The sequence below is a fragment of the Phaethon lepturus genome, unplaced genomic scaffold (assembly GCF_000687285.1).
Source record: "Phaethon lepturus isolate BGI_N335 unplaced genomic scaffold, ASM68728v1 scaffold15917, whole genome shotgun sequence".
Classification (NCBI taxonomy): domain Eukaryota; kingdom Metazoa; phylum Chordata; class Aves; order Phaethontiformes; family Phaethontidae; genus Phaethon; species Phaethon lepturus.
This window is the reverse complement of record NW_010552660.1, coordinates 1-23717: the sequence shown is the minus strand read 5'-3', so window position 1 is coordinate 23717 and position 23717 is coordinate 1. Positions and strand designations below refer to the sequence as shown.

General features: G+C 37.3%; 1 protein-coding gene across 1 annotated transcript in view; it reads left to right on the top strand.

Moving 5' to 3' along the window:
* TTC7B (tetratricopeptide repeat domain 7B) overlaps window positions 1–21952 on the top strand; it is a gene marked incomplete at its 3' end in the record, with an annotated part of 68233 nt that extends 46281 nt beyond the window's left edge. Inside the window, exons 13-15 of the mRNA XM_010291288.1 lie at window positions 13622–13738; window positions 18521–18618; window positions 21788–21952. Of these exons, the coding sequence (XP_010289590.1) occupies window positions 13622–13738; window positions 18521–18618; window positions 21788–21952 (380 nt within the window). The remainder of the gene's footprint in view (window positions 1–13621; window positions 13739–18520; window positions 18619–21787) is intronic.
* Window positions 21953–23717: the final 1765 nt, after the last annotated feature.

Here is a 23717-nt window from a genome sequence, read left to right as displayed (position 1 = left end):
ATTACCTCAGGCTTATGCAAAATGATACTTTGGTCAGTTTGCAGCGTACTAAATCTCTGTACTTGGAAAATATTAAAGTAAAACATAGGACTTGTGATTTATGTTATTTCTTTTATTGTTATTCTTATCCACATACCCGCATACCTCTGGATGCTGTAATTGCATTGCTGCACTGAGTGCTGTCCTGCCCTGTTCACAGCTGTATGTTCTTTTTGTTTTGCTTTTCTTTGAAAAGAATCTAAATTTTCAGAAGTTTATAATATTACATCTTTGTAAAATGCCAGAGGTTGCAAGGAAGTCATAGAGTATACTGTGAGTCATGTTGAGAAGTGGATACTTTCCAGCACTCTTCTGTTGTAGTCAATTAGTAAATATGTTGCCCGTCAGTTTTTAATCTTTGAAAACCTGATGCATTCCTAGAATTCATGTTCAATATTTGAGGCATATAGCAAGCATACCTTCATATCTTAAATTAGCGTTAACCTTCCTGCACTATAAAGCTAGAAAGTTGCTGAACAAACGTGGCCAATCAGATAAAGATTTTGCCCCATGCACCTCTACGTCAGTAAGCAGAAAGAAATTCCTCAGAGCCAGACGCTTCCATCCCATCATTATCTAAAGGAGTGGAAGGAATGAGCAAACATCGCATTGTGCTGTTAGCAACAAGGTATAGCTTTTTCTTTGAATACAGAGTTGATTGTTCTTCCTTCGTTCATTATATTGGCAGCATAAATGTGCAGTCTGCTCCGAGACCTTAAGGGGTATAGTGAAAAACTATTGGTGAAAATCTAAGAAACCTCTAAAAGTGAAATAGGTATGTAGTAATGTTTTCCAGAAATAATAAAAATGCAAAATATTTGCTGGATATCTATAACACTATCATTTCAAACTTTTTGTAAGCGTAAAATACTGGGTTGTAACCACTCTACTTATAAACAAGTTACCTGTGTTCATCAGAGGAATACTATCAATCTACTCTTACATGTTAGCTAACCTCTGAAGCCTCCTGAAATCTGAGAGTGCTTTGATCCACAGACAAAAAGATCTCTAGACAAAAGATTACTGAACAGATTAAGATTACTGCAAAGATTATGAATGCCCTGCTCTGGTGAGATGGGTGGAAGTAAGGTGCCAGCACCAAAAAACATCTGAAAAGTCAATCTCAGTCAGGTCCTTCTGCATTTGAAACAGAAACAGGGACATTGAACACCTCAGAGGGATGGAACACCTCTCCTGTGAGGACAGGCTGAGAGAGTTGGGGTTGTTCAGCCTGGAGAAGAGAGAGGTCTGGGGACACCTTACTGCAGCCTTCCAGTACTTAAAGGGGGCTTCTAAGAAAGATGGGGACAGACTTTTTAGCAGGGCCTGTAGCGATAGGAGAAGGGGTAATGGTTTTAAACTAGAAGAGGACAGATTTTGACCAGATAGAAGGAATAAATTTTTCAGAATGAGGGTGGTGAAACACTGGCACAGGTTGCCCAGAAGGGTGGTAGATGCCCCATCCCTGGCAACATTCAAGGTCAGGCTGGACGGGGCTCTGAGCAACCTGCTGTAGTTGAAAATGTCCCTGCTTACTGCAGGGGGGTTGGACTACATGACCTTTGAAGCTCCCTTCCAATCCAAAAATTCTATGATTCTGTGATACATGCTGAATGCAAAGAGAGTAGGCAGGTAGGAGCCACAATATATCCTAAATTACTAGAGTACTTAACTGTGAGGGCGGCTTGAGGTCTTAGCTGCTTGGGTTTTCCTTGAATTCTATTTATTTGACTCCAGTGTTTGCCTACTCTGAATGTATAAGCAGTCCCAGAGGTGTGCACTACAGCATGAAGATGTATTCAATGGTCATTGTGTTGCATTGGTTCATCTTGGGCTTGTGTATCTTGTGCAATATATGTAGTACAATTGTATGTGCAATTACCTGAGGTGCTTTATTTATAAACTCCTTTCCATGACTCTTTCCTGTCTTTTTATCTGCTTATTATGAGGAATCTGTATCTTAGTGGCCTTTTGAATTATATGAAATCTTGAAACAATACTTCTATCTGTTTCTACTTCATGGTTAGTCAAAAGTAGATTCTCAGTCAAGGGAGACAGAGTTAGATTTCTTAATGAAATACTTGTGATATTGTTTTCTTAATCTTAGCTATTTGGGGTTCCCTTATTTCAAGTGTTGGGGCACTTAAAGATGAGTATAGTGCCTGAAATTAGTGTAATTAGGCAAAATAAATAATAAATATTAACTGCTAATTTTATGCTCAAAATTGAACTGGAATGGATAGCAGCTGACAAGCTTTTAAAGTAGCAGAAGTAGGGAACAGCAGATGGGTTATTTGAGGAGTACAAGCATGTTATTTTAATGTTAAGTACACTCAAAAAGGAAAGACATATGGTAACAGGCTTGGAGACAACTGAAGACTAAGTTCACAGTTTAAACATTTACATTTGTTGAAGTGTGATGGAAATTTTTTTCTTCCAAGAATATTTCACTGAAGCATCAGGCCAATATGTCACTCCTCTGAAAAATATTAAATCCTTTCCTTCCTGACCCTCAAGGGCTCTTTTGAGCTACAGCGAATTTCCCAGAATTGCAGAGCCTTTTAACATGCCTCTTGGCTCATTGATTAACAAACATGTTTCCTTCTGGGAGTTGTCCGGGTGCTGTTGTCCGACAGAAGAGCTGGCTGGTACATGCAATGTGTGATGATGCATACACTGATGTTTTGTGGGACAGGGTTGTATCTATCAATTCAAGGGAATAGACTACACTATCCTGTTTTCCCAAGGTTGATAGTAGTTGCACTACAGTGTGTGATGCTGGTTAAACTTGCACATTTTTCCTTGATAAATAGAGCACTGGGAATTATTTGAGGAAAGGGTGGTAATATATGATTGGACAAGAAGTAGTGATCTTCTGGGCTTGCCAAAATCATGTCTTTCAAGTTGGTGTATTCATTCTTGTCAACATTTGACAACATGCTTTTTCAAATCCATTCCTTTTTGATCCTATCTATCTTGCAAGTTTACTGAATTTGTTCTCAGGAATGATTTTTCTGTATGTCATGAAAGACAGTATCAGTTGCTTATGTTTTTTTCTTTTTTTTTGTTGCCCCTCCTTGGTTGTTATTATGTGCTTTTACAGAATGGTCCATTAAAAAAGACATTGTAGATAGGTAGATATTACTTTATATAAAAAATCGGTCATTGGCCTCAGGGTCTTATCCCTGAATTATATTTGCTAGGCTGTAGATTTTTCTTTGAAACTTGATTGAAAGAGTCCCAGTTTGGGTCATGAGCTGGCTGCCGCAGGGTGTTCAAAGCAGGAAAACAAAAAGTTTTCAAGTGTAACTAATTTGTTCTGGCTTTAGTCAGAAACTATCTTCATTATAGTTTACAGATTTACATTTTCTTAAGGACATTGAGTTCATAAGTTGGAATATACATAAACTCCACCAAAAGTCACAGGACTGACAGCTGCTTTTCCTTGCAAAGAAGCAATGCTACTGCTTTCTGAACAAATATATGGAGAATAATATTTCAAGGGGTGCAGCAGAGGCCATCCAGTGCACACCAAGGGTACCTATTAATGATTTCCACAACACTGTTATTTTAGGGCTTGAGGACTGTTCTTGTTGGATCTTCTGCTTGTTTGAGAGTCAGGCTTCAAATAGCAATCTGAACTGCCTATTTTTATTTCATCTATGTTTCTGTGTGTATATGGGCTTCCCACTGTTGGGGATCTGTGCAACCAAAGTTGGAGGAGATTACCCTTATGATTAATATTGACACTATAGAAATCTCTCATTTTTTCCTGAATCACTTGGAACAGATTTTACATCTTTTGGTATGTTTGGTGATTGTTTGAGAAACAGTTTACAAGACTTTTTTTATTGAGGTAAATGATTTTCTGGAGATTTTACAAAAACTAGATTTTGTTGCTTGACCTCCTGTTGCCGGTGTTGGGCATCCAGTGATTCAGTCAATTGGATTTCCTGAGGAACTGGATTGATAGAGGCAGCTGAGAAAATACCTAAGTAGACATTGCTGATAGTTGTGTTTCAGTGACCTCTTCTCATTAATTGTGTCTTGTTAGCTTGCAAATGCAGCTTGGATAATTGAGACTCATTCCTGACCGTTGCCTCTAATTTGAGCAAAAATGAGAAGCAGATGTACTTAATTGGGAAGGAGGAAACTGGCTTCAGGATAAGGCGAGAGAAATTGATGGGTAGCAATGTCACAGAAATTCAAAAGAAGTCGCCAGGAAATAAGATTAATTTGTTCAGTCATGCAAAAAGTTATTTCAAGGTACTTACAAATGATGATTTTTCACATTTTGTAATGAATGATTATATTTATATCTTTCCTGGTAATAAAACTTCCCTTGAGTACTCAAAATGGAGTAGACTGTGCAAGGTTTCGCTTTGCAATTGCGGCAGACACCTCTATGAATTTCTTTTTGTATTTTGATTATCATGGTGATAGAACTGATGGACATAAAATCATTGAATGTGTAAGTAAATCCTTTATAAAATGCATGTATTTTATATTCTATCTAGTTTCATGTTGTCATTCTCCCTGTATGTTAAATTTTTGCAATTGTGTCATTTTGCATTTTGATGATCATGCAGATAGTTTGGAGTTGACTAAAGTGAAGTTGTAAGCTTTCTACAGCAAACCTTAAAGGGACAGCTGTCAAAACTGGCTGCTCAAATTAATAGTTTGAAGCCAAGAGGATCAATTTTTAAACCCGTGACCTTCTATATATAAGAAGTTGCTAAATTTGCTTCAGTTTTTCTATTAATATAGCTTTAGCTAAAGCATGCCTTCCAGAGGACATCCAATCTTGATAAGAGGACATCCAATCTTGATAAGAACACATCAAACACTGGAGAAACCATTGGAGTGTGTTTGTAGCTGGTTTCATTTGCGCTCTTCATTAAGGCTGTATTTTTGTTCTTGATTTGAATTGATCCCATATTTGTTTCCAGCCATTGGTTTTTATATCATTCTTTACTAAGCATTCTGTAATATGGTGACTTCATACTCCCATGGTAGCTTCTGTAATCAGGTCACCATCTCCAAATGTCCTTTCTGATAAGAACGTCACCACACTTGCTGACAGTAGGGCAGCCTTTCACTTATCTGTTGCACTGTAGCCAGTTTTCATCACATCTAAACAAGAACTGCACAAAATATTTCAGTATCATCATCACTGCTGTATAGAGAAAATCACCTGCATTGTGTCTGTTGGAAAGGATTGTGTTAACTATTTTGGGCGTAATTGCTTCGTTGGGGGCATATATTCAATTCAATCAATTGCTGGCATTCTTACTTGCTTCTTGGTCAGTTATTTCCATGATGCATTTCCACATTAGAGTGCAAAGGCTGTTTTTTTTCCTATAGCAATATGCTGGGTTTTTAAACAGAAATGCAGCTTGAGAGCTATTAAGCTGTGCTGCTGAACAAATTGTTTGGAAAGTTTCCTACTGTGCTGTTACAAGGATCTTTTCATTAGGAGAGTATATTACACATAAATTAGAGTGCTGTTGGATTCAAGTGGAATTCCCAAGTGAAGGGTCTTAAAGCAGTCAGCCCTACCTCCTCCTTTTAAAAGAAGCTACAAACTTGCAGACAGTAAACTGTTATCTGCTTCTGGACTGTGAATGAAGTAAATGCCAGGAACTCTAGGATTTTCTTTTAATTTTAACCTTATTCTTCTAAACCATTTATAAGTAATTACAAGAGTGCCAGAAGGGCACTTGCTGATACTGTGTACTACTGACTAAGAGAAACTGAATTTGCAGAAGTTTGGCTTCTTCCTACTTCCTCATTTCTTTTATGTTTCCTGTAACGGTCATTGGAAGTTTTTCCTATATATGTAATTGTTGAGTGCAAGAAGTGACTTTATTTAGGAAAGGTGAATACATTTAGATTTTTTCAGATCATCAATATTGAATATTTGTTCAAACTTATCCATTCTGCAAACTTTTATGCATTCTGTGTACTGCTTTCCCACTTTAATTACTCCGTGGGTCATTCAGTTAACCTGATTTAATTTACACAAGCAACTGGCACTGACAATTTGCTACAGAAATGAGATGCAACTATATGAAGAATGCTTGTGAATAAGTTTTACATCAACATATTTTTTCCCTTAAATTCAGATCATATGAAGAGAAGCCTATGTTGTCTGTTAAAAACGGTTTATTTTCAGACTTTAATGTCTTTCTGTAGTGTTACATTCTGCATCACCCTTTCTGTGATTTTCATTTTTTCCAAATACAGTATCATTGTCAGACTAGTTAGTCTAAGATGTTACAATTTATCTGTTTAGATTTGATGGGGTTTTTTAGTGGTTCTTTTTCATCTAACGTAGTGCCTAGGTTTAAAACCAGTACAACTTCTTTTGAGTTTTCCTACCATTCCAGGATTTGAAGTTGTGGGATATATCAAAGGGGCACTTAAGTGTCAAACCAAAATGAAATCTTATATAACTCTACACAGAACATCTTTCTTTTATACTGTAATAAATAACAGGCTATATATCAGAGTTGATTATATATAAAGTTAGTTTTTATGTTTAAACTATTGTAGAAATTAATGTGTTTGTCAGGGAGACCAAGACACTTTCTTGTGGCTTGTTTGTTGATTGTTACCATATTTATGGGACTCCCAGTATATTAATGACTTTCCTACCATCTTTTAATTATTGATTATCATGTAAAAATACTGTTAGCTGAAGTTAGAGATGCAAACTGTTAAATTACTTTAAAAGGTTCTCTGAAAACTTACTAAGTTAAACATAAAATGAAGGTTGTTGTGTTTTTAATCCTGCATTGTAAACAAGTGGATTTGATGCATCCTTTTAAATTTTAGCTTCTTCGAGGGGGATAGCTGTTCACTGTCGTGAAGGGTATGCTTAGCTTGACCTCACTGCATACAGAAGAGTCCTTAAAGGATTCTCAGCAAGGCTCTTGGTGCACTGTGCTGAAGGACTAATATTTTTCAAAGCACATACCTTCAAGTATTATGCACAGCTCTTCCTTACGTTCTTCAAGCCCTGAACAATGTAAATAATTTATGTAATAAGAGAATAATAATGGTGTTTACTCCCAATCCTAACTGAAAATAGAGCATTCTGTTCAGTTTTGATCAGGATATGGGGATAAGGACCCTTCAGAAGAGGGGGTGAAATTAAAAGTTTGCTGTAGGTGGTTTCGTAGTTTGAGGGACTTCAGGGAGATTCCCGATTAGCACTGCGTTCAGTGACACTGCTCTAGCAGGCAGATCTGGTGGAAGAATCATAGGCAGTGTGCCATCTTGCCAGATTTGAAGAAAGAATTGGGGAATGAAAGGCAGGTCTCTTCCATGCAGTAGCATGTGCAATACAGATATCCAGCTATGGGTGATCCACGCAGTGTGCTCATATGGTGCACAGCAACTTGTGAAAATTACACCCAAGGTGAGCAATACCTGCTCACTGAAAGAACTAAGAGTTCTCAATACTATTAGTGTTACTTGTCACATAGCAGATCTCAGTCTTCACTATTTCGAATTTTTGCTTCATTCTGCAGAATAGAAATAGCCTTAATAACTTAAGCCAGTATTGGACAAATTAACTCCTCTTGGTCTCCTGACATTATGGGAGTATTGCTGTGGAAGGGCATTGGTGGCTGTAGCATCTGGGTATTTTATTTCAAAAAGTGAAACAGGCTAGCTGAGAAGAAGGAGGCATAATTAAGACAGGGATTTTATTTTGTACATTCACAAGTTCTTAACTATGCTACAAATTACACTGGTTGGCTGGCAGAGAAAGCTTCAAATCATGATTTAATAGATTAGTTTGTACTAATTATGAAGTAGAGCACTAGCAAGAACCTCGGAAGTCACAAGGCTCCATTATTGCAGTTGTCCTATCTGTAATACTTTTCATGAACTTATCAGCTGTATTTTAAGAACAGTTAGGTTGTTTGCTCCACCTCTTCTGCAGTCTATCCAAAACAAACTGTGAGGAAGCAGTCATTTCTACAATTTCATTTATAATCTTGAGACCTAATTTCTACCCTTAATGATTTAATAGTCTGTATGGCCTTCATATATACTCATTTTTTTGGAATCATTATCCTCTAGATAAATTGTTCTTTTCCCTTCATAGTGCTTGTCTCATCTGTATTTATCGATAGAATTTGTACCTCTTCTTGTCTTTTTTTTTTTTGCTGGACTCACTAAATTAAGTATTTTCCATACTCTGCAGTCTCCAGTCAGCTGATCACTCTCGCAGCCTTTCTCTGCAGCTGCTCCAATTTGAAATATCTCATGTGTGTGTTTTTAACTGTTATAATGGGAATTATATATAACATTCCAGATGCGATCTCACTGGGGTATTGCACAACGGCACTGTCTCTTTCTCTTTGTGCTCCAACGAGTACGTTCCAGAATTGCATCTGCCCTCTTCACAGCTGCCTCATCTTGATCAAACTGCCTATTAGGTAGCCCTGGTTTGGAATAAATGTTACACACGTTATTTGGTACAATCTCTTTATTAAATTTGAACTATAACCCATTTTTCCATTAACAATGTATCTAATACTCCTTTCAGTTTTTGTATGCTATTTGTGTATAAATTTTTGTATATTATTGAGTTTGTATATATTCATCTGTGCCTTCCCTCTTGAAAAAAAAAAACATTGGCAATATAGTTGCTGTTCCCTAGTCGTTACAGAAGTGATATTTTCTTTAAAGTTTTATAAAGGACATGTGCCACTGCTTCCGTAATTCTGAGAAATTGATTATTTTTGACTGCATTAACTTTAATAATTTTTTAAGTGTTCCTATTCTCCATTTGTCATTCTTTTCATATCTGAGACAACATAGATAAGGATTATGGTGGAGGTTGGGGGTTCCTTACTGAATATCCTTGATCTTCATCCTGTTGTCCCTGTTTAGTATACACATATTCTTTTTTTTCCTACTTAGGTACAAAAAAGCCTTTAAAGACTGTAACTTTTTTGCATAATAACCTGTTCAGGTATAGTTTAGCTTTACTTTTTACTATGTACCTAAGATGCAACTTTCTGTGATGATTTTTCTTTGTCTTCTGTCCCCTCTCTGTCCCTTGCTATTCTTGATGGTATCTCTGCATGTTTCTGATGACCATATCTGCATCCATATCAAACACTGATGCTAGAAGAAATGCCCCGTTAGTCTAATGTCTTTAACAGAACCTGTTTTACCTATTTCCCTTCCCAAAGGATTTGACCCAAGCAGATTTCTGTTCTTGTTACCTGTTATATTTATTCCAGTTTGACACTTTGCTGATACATTGCTCTGCTCTTCATTTCTATTTTGAATATTGCCCGTTCCTCAGTACTTGCATTCTTAGTCATGAGCACTGTCCTACCACGCTGTGGTTACTCTGTCATGTTTTGTTCGGCACCTGTGCCAGTAATTTAAACCTCTGATTCTCACAAACAGGCACAACGAGTTAGTTCATGATACTCATAAAATCATAGAATCATAGAATCGTTTGGGTTGGAAGAGACCTTTAAAGGCCATCTAGTCCAAGCCCCCTGCAGTGAGCAAGGACATCTTCAACTCGAGCAGGTTGCTCAGAGCCACATCCAGCCTGCCCTTGAATGTTTGCAGGGATGGGGCATCTACTACCTCTCAGGGCAACATGTGCCAATGTTTCACCACCTTCATTGTGAAAGATTTCTTCCTTATGTCTAGTCTAAATCTGCCCTCTTTTAGTTTAAAATCATTACCCTTTGTCACAGAATCATTAAAGTTGGAAAAGACCTTTAAGATCATCAAGTCCAACCATCAACCCATCACCACCATGCGCACTAAACCTATCGCAACAGGCCCTGCTAAAAAGTCTGTCCCCATCCTTCTTAGGAGTACCCTTTAAGTACTGGAAGGCTGCAGTAAGGTGTCCCCAGAGCCTTCTCTTCTCCAGGCTAACAACCCCAACTCTCTCAGCCTGTTCTTATAGGAGAGGTGCTCCATTCCTCTGATCATTTTTGTGGCCTCCTTTGGACCCTCTCCAACAGGTCCATGTCTTTCCTGTGCTAAGGGCTCCAGAGCTGGACACAGGACTCCAGCTGGGGACTCACCAGAGCAGAGTAGAGGGGCAGAATCACCTCCCTTGACCTGCTGGCCACGCTGCTTTTGCTGCAGCTCATGGTACAGTTGGCCTTCTGGGCTGTGAGCGCACATTGCCAGCTCATGTCCAGCTTTTCATCCACCAGTACCCCCAAGTCCTTCTCGGCAGGGCTGCTCTTGATCCCTTCATCCCCCAGCCTGTATTGCTACCAGGGGTTGCCCTGACCCAGGTGCAGGACCCTGCCCTTGGCCTTGCTGAACCTCATGAGGTTCACACAGGCCCACTCTTCAAGCTTGTCCAGGTCCCTCTGGATGTACAGCTTTATTTTCATCATCCTATCACTTGGTAGTTTTTATCCATTCTTTACCATCTTTAATAGTGTATTAAAAACAGGTGTGAAAATGTCCCTGTAAAATTTGAAATTCTCTGTGTCAGTAATGCAGGCTGTTCTGCGGGTGCTTGAAGCTGACCTTTCAGAAAGGTCATCTACCTCATGGTTTCTAAAACCTCCCTGATAATAATTGTCCCTGAGCTGCTTGTTTTTCTTGTTATCAAATAATACCTCCAGCCATATTTCAGGGGAATTTGGAATAATTAAGTTATTTGAGGGACCTGTTTGTCACATGGTGTTTCTCCTGCCCATTGTCTCCTTCCTCTTTCTTCCCTTCCTTCCCCTATTTGTTAAGTAGACCTCTAGGTGGGAGGTTTTCATTTTGTTATTAACATCCCATCTCAGTTTTCTGAAGTGTCTTAGTTATTTTGTGATTTATAATCAAAATATTTCTTGGACCCAGGGAAACTGCTCTGTGTGGTTTTATAAATGCAACCTTTTCTATTAAAAAGATTATTTTTGGTTTAGTGTGGATAATCCCACACCAGCGTACTTTTTTTTTTCCCTTCCCATTAGATACAATTGCCTAGCCATTCTTTATTAAAAGTATGAATATTTTTCCATCACACTTTGTTTATTATTTGTATTTTGGGAAGTGTGCAACCATCCAGTCCCCTTGATTGCCATAGTGCATAAGAAGCAGGCATGATGTTCCATGTTTACCAAGGGCATCCAAAAACATTGAACTCTGATGTGTGGCTTTAATTCTTACATGTTTATTTGTCTTCTGCTATCTTGCCCTTGAATCCTGCACTAGTAGTCCAGGTTCTTACATTTTTGTTGCACAGACTCCTGCTATTTTGTACACGTGTTCGTAAGTAATTTCTTAATAATCAAATCCCCTCCCCTTCTGTCTCCCACTCATTTTTTCTTTTAGCGCTTGCATGCTGAATCTGAGTGATTTACTCGCCCTGTGCCTTCTCTCTGCTACAAAATTCCTGGAAGTCTTAAATGCTTGAAGGCTGTTAATGTAAATTCAGTCTATCTGTAAACTGTACATAATAAGGTATATATTATTATTATCTTCTTTCTAGAATGACTTGTAAATTCAGTGCTTCTGAATTTATTATGTTCCATAACTTTTGTAAAGGGCTTTATGATCATAAGTTTTGAAAAATTGAACTTCCATAGGCTCTTGAAACTGTAAAAAGTACTCTCCTCTTTTTACGTACAGAGAAACAGGAAAGGGATTGTATGAGATAGATTCCTGTGATTTTAGGTTTGGGTTTTGATGCCTAGGTCTTGTTGTTTGGCGGGGGGTGGGGTGGAGTGGGTGTGGATGTGTGTGTGCGTGCGCGCATGTTAAGGGTAGAATAGATGTAGTAGTGTGAGGAGAGGAGGGTGTTATTGCCATTTTTAATTCTCTCTTGAGTAAAATGATGGACAGACCTGGACATTTTTTTCTTCCAGTGGTAAAGTCACAGTTAAATAAATATCTAGAGAGGATCGCTCTGCCAGATGAAACAGAACTTTAAATTGTCTATATAGTTTCCTGTATACTCAAATCTGATTTGCTGATAGGAAGAAAGCTAAACTAGTGTAACTGATTACTCTGTTCTGCATTCCGACAAGACATCAGGTGAGACTCCATACGACCTCATTTATCTTGCTTATCCAAGGGTCCTCATTCTCTTAAACTAACTCAGTGATCTGCCTTTTGTTTCCTCCTCAGTCCCACCAATACACACATTGTACAGTTAAGATAGTGTGATTAATTTTTACATTTACATGCTAGGTAGTTTCTGCAAAGGACATTCAGTGTAACACTAAAGCTTTAGCTACTGTAACTTACTGAAGCACTTGATGTCATTTCTTATTCTTGAGAAAACCCTCTGGCAGTTTGCAGTTACTATTAGCAGCCTTGAAGTTTGTATTTGGGATAAGAAAGTTCTGAGCTTTCACACATGCCCACCCTCTACACCATTCTCATTCTTCCCACACAAACCATATGACCAATCATATAAATTTTTCACTTAGGATGATTAAGGTTGCACTGGAATAGAATGCCAAAGTACACCTGGGTTTAAAAACAGAAAGTAGGCTAACAGTTTTCTATGCATCCTCTCTCCTGCTTTGTGTGCTTTAATCTTGCAATTTACTAAAAATTGCTTTTAAATTAGTATTTTTCCAGTGTATTATCTGTTCCCAGATGCTGTGTCTCCTATAAATGTGCATACCAATTGACTAGCTCTTTTATTATTACATTGCATTTATATTCTTTAATCATCCAGGAAGGTGTCTAAGTTAATCTCTGTGGAGAACCTTCTGCTGATACATGGAATGTAAAAGGAATATGCAATCATCATCATATGAGGCTATGCACTTTATTTGTCTTGCTACCGTTAGAAACATCAACTTTGAAATTGGAGTTAATTTATGGTGGCTTCCAGCAAACTTGTTTGCTTCCATTATGAATAGTTTGCTGCATATTTGATGAATGATGTGTTTTCTTCAGGTTGTCACTTGTAAATGTTCAAAATGTTCAAAATTCACATCAAACATCAATTTTAGTGCCTGCTGATGGCAACAGAATGTAGGGTGGAGCTACGTTTTCTTGTTGACCTTACCAATGCTGACTACCTCCTGTGAATCTGTCTGGTCTAGTGCTATCTTTTTCAGTATAGCCTCTTCCATTTCCTATAATAGAAGTTGATATTATAGGGAAGTAACTTGCATCAGCATGGAGTTGTTTTCTTTCATGACTTATGTGTTAGATAACTATCATCTGAGCCAGTTAATGGAAAATACTTTCTCATAAAAGCGGTAAAGATTTTCTTTAGTGAAGACATCTCTTTTCTCTTCAACATATGAAGTACTGTTCTTAGTGGTCCTGCTAATTTCACTAAGCTATATTGTCTTGCTTAACTTTAAAAAAAAAAAATTTTAAATCCTGTCCACTATTGTTTCTGTCCAGTTGAAAAGGCCATCTTATAAAAAGCACTGTTACTTTGATATGTGAGATATTTGACTTTATTGTAATTACTTCACAAAACAATTATTTAAATTAACACTCTTTGAATTTATGTTTTCTCCAGTTTGTTGTGATGTTGGCTATCTTTAAAAATGTTTTGCTTGAATTGGAATCTCTTTTCTTTCTCTTTTAATTTTGTTTCCCTTTTCACTAGATTACTGTTTACAAAAGTCAAATTGGAGTCCCTGTGCAGAGGCCCAGATGAAGCACTCCTTACCTGTAAACACATGCTCCAGATTTGGAAATCCTGCTACAATCTCACTAACCCAAGGTAAGATGCTATAGAATTCTAGGGTGCTCACTACCTTGCTCAGTAGCTTTTCAGGGCAATATTAGGTCAGCAGTCCTGCTTTTCCTTGGTCTGGTATTTCATATGAACAAACTAATCCTCTGGGAATCTGGAGACTGAAGTGCAAAGATACCATTTGATGGACATGCAGAAACTACCCAGAGTGCTGTGAAGTAACGTGCACCAAAGCTAATAAACTCTGTAGTGATGAGGGCTGATTACAGAGATTGGGTAACTCTGCCGTTCTCCTTGATGGCGCTCAATGTACTTGTATTGTCTTGATTTTTTGCCACTGTCTGGGTTATAGGGCCTTTTATATTGGCTAGTGCTTTAGTGGAAATGTAGTTCAAAGACTTTCACTAAATAAAATGAAGGAGGACTAGACATTAATTAAGACTATAGAAACATCAGGGTCACATGGATAAATATGATGTGCTAGCAAAGTCAGCATGGCTTTTTTTTTTTTTCAAGTGAGGTGTTGCTTATGAACATATTTAGGTTCCTCAAGGGCATTAACAAGTATTTGGGTAAGTTTATATAGTCCTGTTTGGGTTTCCAAAATGCTTCTCTGAAGGTCCTTTGCCATGTATATTTATGTAAGCTGTGAAATAAACAGGAGGGCCACTTTGCAGAAATTCATGGTGGTACTATTCAACACATTTATCAAGTACCTGGAGAAAAGGACAAGCAGAACTTCCTGCTATGTGGCTGATTGAAGGGTTGACAGTTTCTGGAGAAGAGGTGCTGCAGCAGAAGAGCTTTGTACCAGGTGGCATCAGATACCTGTATAGCAGTATGATGAACGTTATCTGTTCCATTTTTGCTCTTTGTTTGGTCTCAGTTATGTAAACACATGCATCTCTTTAAGAAGATTGAGAGAGTTGGCCTAACGGCCAAAAATAGCTTCTCTCCATAGCGAGCTAGTGAGCAGTTCAGAGCAGGAAAGTTTGGAGGGTGTGTCAGGAAAGGCCTGGGAAAGGGACCCGAGTCAGAGCACACTGAGAGACACTCTGAGTAGTGTGCTGTGGGGCAGGGAGCAGGACTCGGGGGGTTATAGAAAGCAAATACCATCAGCAACCAGAAAGGTTTCAGCTGAATTATTTTCAACTCAAAGTCACTGAACCATTAGCATGGACTTAGGAGAGAATTTCTCTTCTAACTTAGTGGGTGGTGATTTATTTTAGGGGGGGGGTGTGTGTGTGTGTGTGTAAAAGTTTATTGTTAGAATGCTGTGCTGTGCAGAATAGTTAGCATTTCAGTGTAAGCTTAATTTCAGTGAGGCTTTGCATGTGCTCCAGCACAACTTTTACCTTCCATCTCTGCTGTTACATCCTCTACACAGATCAGGGCTCTAGACGTGGCTTGGCATTACTTTGTTGTTGTTGTTGTTGTGCTAAGAGCTACTGTGCCATGTTAAATACACGTTAAGAAATGCTTCCTTCAGACATCAGCAGAGACTGTGAAAACTTATTCTTGGCTGTGTCAGCTTCGAACAGCGATGTTGCTAACTCTCTTGTCACTATTCTCCTTCAAGAACATCTAAGTGGAAAAATTAATGAGGACTACTTTGCATCTGATAGTTTATACCGCTTTTTTATCTTGGCATTTAAAGCTTTTCTTGAAGTTCTGGTTTATGGTAACAAATTAAAATCAAATTAGGAATGGAATGGACAGGGGCTGTGGAAAAGTGTCATGATGGAAGGAGGCAGGTTTCACAAATCACACATTCAGAGTTACATTGAACAGTGAGTGTGGATACCAAGCTGTAACCTTTATTTGGAGGGTCTGTGTGAAATTTAAGGGCTCAGTACCTTCCTATTGTATCACAGTGATCCAGATCTGTCTGACTGGGATAACAGTTATCACTCAGACCTGAAATGTGACTGGGGAGTTCTATTCACCCGACTGTGCTCCCGATGTAGTGAAGAAAGATGATGCAAGATTTTTGTGAAAACTTAAATTTTCTGACCTCTGTAATTTTAAAACGCAATTCATTTTGTTGAAAAGCATGGTTTGAAAATTATGTCTCCCACTGAAAATAACTGAAGCTTTTTTTAATAGCTCTTCAAGTCAATAATAGAAGGTTTTTTAATCTCTTGAAACCTTTTTAGAATGTTGATTTTCAAAGACTTAAATATCTTTTTATGCTTATTTGAAACATCTTTTTCTATTCTGATTTAGACTGAAAACTAATTATGATGTATCATTTTCCCAGTGAGATAAGAACTCACTTTTTTGATAAGCTGTGTTTTATGTTAAATATATTTCTTCTTGCAATTGATCAGATTTTGTGGAGTATACTTGGGTTCCGTGTCCTCAAAATCTTTTAATAATGAAAATAAATTATGTATAACAAGATATACCACACAAAGCAAGGGCTAAATGCAGCACTGTGCCTTACCTTTATTCAGTTGATTTAGAACAATTTTCTTTTGTCTTTAATAAGCATACAAACATTTTCCTCATGAGACGGTTAGTATGAATTCAAAACTTATTTTGTGATACAAGGCTTGGAAGGTTTAAATGTTGATCTTCAGCCTGCGGCTTCACAGAATCACAAAGTTTGGAAAAGACCTTTAAGATCATCCAAGTCCAACCATCAACCCAACACCACCATGCCCACTAAACCATGTCCTGAAGTGCTACGTCCACACGTTTTTTGAACACTTCCAGTGATGGTGACTCCACCACCTCCCTGGGCAGCCTGTTCCAATGATTGACCACTCTCTCAGTAAAGAAATTTTTCCTAATATCCAGTCTAAATCTCCCCTGGTGCAACTTGAGGCCATTTCCTCTCGTTCTATCACTAGTTACTTGGGAGAAGAGGCCAACACCCACCTCACCACAATCCCCTTTAAGGTAGTTGTAGAGAGCGATAAGGTCTCCCCTCAGTCCCCTCTTCTCCAGACTGAACAACCCCAGCTCGCTCAGCGGCTCCTCTTAAGACTTGTTCTCCAGACCCCTCACCAGCTTCGTTGCCCTTCTCTGGACACGCTCCAGCACCTCAAGGTCCTTCTTGTAGTGAGGGGCCCAAAACTGAACACAGGATTCAAGGTGCGGCCTCACCAGTGCCGAGTACAGGGGCACAATCACTTCCCTGCTCCTGCTGGCCAGTTCATTAGAACTGCTTGAAATTCATTAGAAAATACTTCAATTCTTTTCCAGTTCTGAGTTTGAATTAAGAAAACAGAACAAACCGCAATGCCAGTACTGTGCTTAGAAGATACTTACGCTAACCCTGGCTCTCCTTGTCAGCGACATTTGGCATGTCATTGTTTCTGGATAGAGGAAGTAATTAATACAGCGGCTATCAGAAAATATGCACCGTCTGGTCTAACAACGATAGCTGATAGTGTATGTCCCAGAAGGCCTCCTTCTGTTTCCTGTGGATTTCTGTAATGGCATCATTTTGTAAGGATATCAGTCATGCAATAATGTTAGGGTAATGCAAAATTTTATTTATACCTTTTTAGTAACGGCTGTACAAAGAGAGGAGGTTGTTTCACTGGTTCTTGACGTATGCAACTATAAAGAGTTGCTTAAAAGCTTCTTGCCTTTTTCTCAGTTCAAATTCAGGAGGAGGGGATTTTAAAATTAAGGCAAATGGAAAGATGTACTGAATTCCAGTCTTGCGGTTTAGATTAAAGTCTCTTTGGCTTTACTTTAAGCTAGGCGTTTTGTGGAGTTTTTTTCTTTTTGGTGAGAATCAGACAAACATTTGTAGTCTGGTAAGTTGGGCTAACAGCCCAATTGCTTTAAAGCTTAATTGTTTTTAAGTTTGTGGGGTGCTTTATTTTTTTTAAAGGAGGTTTTTTAAAAAGTATTAATTGATAGTGAATAGTACCAGACTTAAAATCCTAAAAATGAAACTACTGTATTAACCACAGAATATTAAAGAAGGAGTGCCCATATGTGCTTCCTCACACTTTTCTGTAATGTCTCAATACTCACCTCACCTTAAGGAGAAGGAGCACTCAGTTCCTCTGCTGAATCTTTAATAGAAGTTCTAGGAGTAATTAGTTTTCTAGCAAGTATATCAACAAGATACCTGAGGGACAGATACTAAATTACAACTAAAGCAGAAATTAAGTGCATTTGTCCACAGGAGCAATCAGTGAAAATCACTGCTACTGCTTAGGCTCCTGAGGTGTTGGAAGTGTTAAAAATATTAGGATCTGAGCTATTAGGATCCAATTCAGCATTGGGCAGTTAATATGTGTGTGTTTATTGAAAAAAATCCCAAACAAAAACCCAAGAAACCAAAACTCTAGAGGTAAGTGATGCCTTTTTGTGTGAAATGTAGTTATGGCATCTTTATAATATCTTTACCTAAAATTAGTGAGTTTAGTGTTTCTCTTCAGTATGGGAAGAGTGTGGATTTTCAAACTGGGCTTTTAAGTAAGTCATCTGGGCTCACTGTGAGAACTGTACCTCATATTATATAAAAGCTTAAGGTACAATAAATCCTTCCTGTAAAGCGGTTAGCTATGAATCAAATTAAAAGCCTGTATTCCCTTTGTGGTTCTATTAATTATGCAAATAGAATTGCTGAAGTAAATATAGATTTAGTTTTGTTCAGCTTAAGTCTGTTTTAATGCAGCTGGCTTAATGTACTGTGAGTGGTTAGTGGTGCTTGGCACTGAATTTGTTCATAGCAAGAACTTTTATAGCAAGAATCTTTGTGGGAGGAGGGCAACATGCAACTTGTATCTCAGTATATAATTTTTTATTTTAATAGCTTACAATTTCTATACTTCATTACAGTGATTCCGGACGTGGGAGCAGCCTGTTAGACAGAGCTATTGCTGATAGACGACAGCTTAATACGATTACCTTACCAGATTTCAGTGATCCTGAAACAGGTAAGAACTGAATTTGGATGACAAAATAGGTAAAATGGTCTGGCTGTAGCTAGATTTTGCATTCTTTTTTTGTTTTATTTTGCAAAATTAGATCATATTTTTATTGTTGTCATGTAAGTGGAAATAGACATTGTGCAATATAAGGTTTTTTTCTTTTTTATTTATGAATTACTTGCTGACCGCGTTCTCTGTAGATTAAATATCTACAGTATGGAGCTTGCTGAGATAAGTGGTATTTTCTTATGCAAGGGCTAAAAATTAGTATGCTGGACTAGCCTGTTTGCTGAGGTCCTGTGCTTTTCTGTCCAGTATTTGCACATATTTTCTTTTTAAAAGGTAAATCAGAAAAATTTCAGAAAAATGTTAATCTCAAAAAAACTGAAGACATTGTTGCTACTTAAATTCATTAAAAACTCTAATATCTATTAAAATATAGTTACGTGGATGGATTGGCTTACTATAGACATAGATTTGACATTATAAGCAAAATTTATTTATGACAAATCATATATACTGTGATATTTTGATATATCAAAATTTGTGGTGCACAGGTGTGCTACATAAAAGATAAGATTGTTACATGACAGTAAATATTTACAATATGTAATTTGCCTATTTTAATATATTCAGTTATCACAATGCAAATTGATATGCCTTAAAAGTCATATAGCCAAAAAGCAGGTGAGCCGTGCATTCTGTGAAAATTGCAGAAGGAATTACTGTGGTGATGCTAGTTCCAAAAACCTTTATGGTATGTTACTTGCATTCTAAATACTGAGAGTTTTCTGTTCCCTGGGTTTTATCTCAAAACTAGCATGCTTTTCCTGGCACCTTTCAGATTCACACTTTGACACATGGGAAAGTTTGTCAGCCTATGAATACACTGACCCGTAAATTAACATACATTGAAATCTGTAATGTATCTCTTTGTTTAATGTGAGAATTGTGCAGTAGAGAAAAATCCGATTTAGATATTCAACTTCTGAAAGTTAAAGTTGGATCAAATGTTCACTCAATTTTGGAATCATGTAAGTAAATAGAAAGTGGTGTGTGCTTGCTATAGTGGCAAACAGTTTTGATTATAAAGATCAGGTCACCTGATTTCAAAGAATTGCAATACGTTGTGGTCTGAGATATGGCATAATTTAGCTTGCTGCCCCTAATGTGGAATTTTCTGTCTTCTTGCATTTGTATAATTAAAAAGTATAAGATAACATTATATCATTCTATATTCCAGTCTAGCTCATTGTTTCATTTTAAGGACACAACTAGATTTTAATGGTTTCATATAGATATATAGGTAGATGTACATATGGATAATTTATTTTATGCCTTCAAAAACGTGCTTGTTGGGGTGGTGTCGTGGGAGGTTTTTTTGTGGTTAGTTGTGGTTTTTTGTTTGTTTTTTCCCCCGTAGGGACACAAAGCTCTTGATCTCCGCCTTTGGGGAGTGCTATTCAATGCTTTTAAGTAAAGATGAACCCTCATCCAAAACAGTGAGCTTTTCAAGAAGCTTGCAGATTCAAATCCTGCATCCAATGTCTTGATTGGAAAACAGGATCTTTACATATGTTCTGATTTTTCTAAAAGTTCCAGTTTGTCTTTTTTTCTGAATCTCAGCTGTGTTATTAGAACTTATCTCTACTGTCAAGGAGAACAAGATGGGAAAACAAAAATATGGCATTCCTTTTTGATTATTTTTCTCATAAAAGGTAATTGTGGAGGATAGGTTGGGGGCTGTCTTTTTTTCTGTTTTTTTGGAAGAAGATTATATTAAAATTTTGCAGAAATTAAAATGTTATGGTACTATAAGAATAAAAGAAGTCAATCTTGTCATATGGTTTGAGTGAGAAAACTTTAAGCAGACTGTCAAAAAAGTTGCTCATGAAAGGTAGATGAGAGAAACCATAGATGGTCGCGATGTTAGACCTTTATAGGCTGAAAGAGCTCATGCAAATTCTGTGGATCCTCAGTGTTTAGAAATGCAGAAAGGATTTGACATTTAAATAAATAAACAAATGTTAAAACAGGGGCATGCAGGAATGGTATTGGGGAAAGTCCTCTTAGGACAGAAATGTTTGCTCCCCTCCTCTGTATACCATATAATGCTACCATGAGTATCCATTTATGTGTGTGTATGCACATGAACATTTGGAAATTTTCCCCTCCCTAACTTTGCTTGCCATGTATGATGATGATCCTCTTTGCCTGTGTAGTCTGAGTTCAGCCAATCCAAGTACTGAGAAACGAGAGCTAAAATTCCAATCTGAAGTCTTGTGTCCTTAAAATTTGAATTTTAAAATCCTTTTTTAAAAAAGCTAGCTATAATGCCTGTAAAACATTCTTTTTATTAGATGTATCAATTAAACAGAAGTTGAAATTTGAAAAAAAAAGTCTTAAAAACCAGTTTTATCTAGAGCTCTTGCCAATCCCTTAAACAGAAATGATTAAATGATTCAAGTGTGTAACCTTTGAAGTATAAAAAAAGTGTATTGTGGTTTTCTTAGAAGGCTAGACTGTTGATTCTAATGCGCTGAAGAATAACTGTGGCAAATCTCCTTTAAGCTTGACTTCTATTGCAGCTGGTTTGCCGTGAGTGGCATGCACCCATATTTGTAGGTGTTGATGTAGGAAATAAATGGGGGGGGAAGTTTTGATGAATCAATCACTGATGTAAAATCTCACAAGGAGGCAGGCACAAAGATAGATACTCAAATCACTTGAGATTCAGCTGGCTATTTTGGTTAAGGTAAGTTGCACTCAATGCTTTTTGAAACAGATTATTCAATTTGTTGTGTATTGGTTGCAATCCACTGAGTTTACCGTAGGAGGAAACAACAGTAGCTGAGTTTTAAACTTTAGTCTTTATTTCCCCTTAAATATATTTTACAAATTTATGCATTAGAACATAGGGAAAAAAAATCTTTAATTTGTTTTTTTTAATCTAGTTTGATATGGAAGAAGAGTACATATGAGTACAGGGTATTTTTTTTTCAGTTGCTTTCAGAAGTGATATTTATTTTATGTAGAAGCCATTTTCGTCTTACTGAATGGTGAAATAAATGCTTTGCATCTTTTGGCATCCATGAGTCCATTAAACCCTGTTCTTGGATCTTTTTTCTTTCCTGCCCTCCCACACCCTTATCATTTTCTTTGTTTCGCTTTTTAGCCTCTGATACTTCCTCATCTTCTCTCTCAAGAACAGAGTCTCCTCTCCAACTGTTTGTATCTTCTCATCTTCCTCATCCTCATCCTAAACCAGATACCTTTGTCTGGCCCCCTGCAGCCTCTCCATACTGTGACCAAGTTCCTGAGCCCTGTACACCTTCTCACTGTAAATTGGTTTTCTATTCCTGATGGGCGTGTTAGTTTGTGCTATATTTTTCTGATAATCTTCATAACTGATAAACCGTGTTTAAACAGTTTAAGTTTCAACAGAGTGGCAGTGAAACCTGGCCTTTCAGATGCACTTCATTAAATACTGAGGGGCTTTTAAGAGTTTCATCAGAATAGACTGTTTTATCGATCCTGAAAGAGGTAAAGTTACAGATGTATTTAACAATCTGTTCTCATGATTGTTACAGAAAATGATAGGTGTTTGGCAAAAGAGTTGGCCTAGACTGCTTTGTAGTATTTACTGCTGTAAATTATTTCCACTGCTGGCATCTTTTGCCTAACAAGACTCTCCTTTGCACAGAATTTCCTTCTTATCTGTACAGTTTTTAATGACTTCATTTCAGAAAATCTTAGCTAATTGCATCCATAACTTTCCCTGAAAATTTACATGAGGGAAGAAATTGCCTAGTTATCAGTGTGTATTTTCATATTGCAGGTAGGGCATATTGGAATGATTCAGAGGTATTGGAGCAGTGAAAATCAGCATTATGCTGTTTCAAGTCAAGAGAGAGTCTGTTGATGGAAATGATGCCAATCAAACATGCTCTAAGATCAATCCCTATGTTGTTTGAATACAAAACTGTACAGTAACGCTGCCAGAGTAGTTCAGGTGGCAGGGTAAAATCAACATAGTTTTCCTGCCATTTCTTTTTAACTCCTTTTCATTTCTCTCAAATTGTCCTTCACTCATAGCTTTATGCATAGCACTGTTTTTGTCACTGCGTTTATATGTATATATCCAATCTTAAGAAATTAATTTTTGACACTAGCCTTTAACCGATATCATGTCAAAGATATTAATTCCTAACAAAATGTAGAAAATAAACCTTTGAGTATTATCAAAATTTACGTGTTAATATAGCAGACATAAGACTGGAGTTTTGATAACACTGGCTCTTGTAAATCTGTAACTGGAAATTAGGGAAAGCGCTTCCTTTAGACTCCAGGAAACCTGTGTCCTACCGAAGTTTAACTAGTTGATGTTTGATTTTCTTCTTGAAGCATTTGAATGGCTGATTGATTGCTTTTACAGGTTTGGGTGTCATTGAATTGAACTTGCTCAGACCTACTCTATGAACAGTACATCCCAGTTAGCATTAAATTAATTGTTCTTTGCAGAGCTACAAGTTAATAAGAACCCACTCGAGTATGAAGGCAAACTAAAAGAATACAGAAGTCCAAGCACAGATTCCATTATGGGAAGCCCAAGTTTTCCATTTCCAAGCTACTGTATCCTCAGGGAAAGGAGCTTCCACCATATGCATGAGAAGTAGTGGAACAATGGAAAAAAAAACACCAGATACTGGAGTCCGTTGTATAGTGTAAATAATTAATGAAAGTTAAAGCTCTCTATCTTTGAGTAAGTAGAAGTTTGCCTAGACACTTATAGCATATTAGTATAGTTACCAGGGCTGAAAATCTCATGTCCCATATCTTACTCAGTTCAATTTTTTTCCTAGTGAAAGAAACAAAAGGCACTTTGTTTTATTGACTTGACTTCCAATTTCTGTTGAACATGAAATTGGAAGTTGATTTTAGAGGTGTAGCAAAGGCTCTATGAAAATATTTATTGTAAACAGTAATCTTCTTATTTAATTTTTATATCTTTTGAAACCCTATAAACCTGATTTACAGTTTGAAGATTATCAGAAACCCTCTGGCTTTCTTGGAGTTCTTGGTTTATATATATACATATTTATATA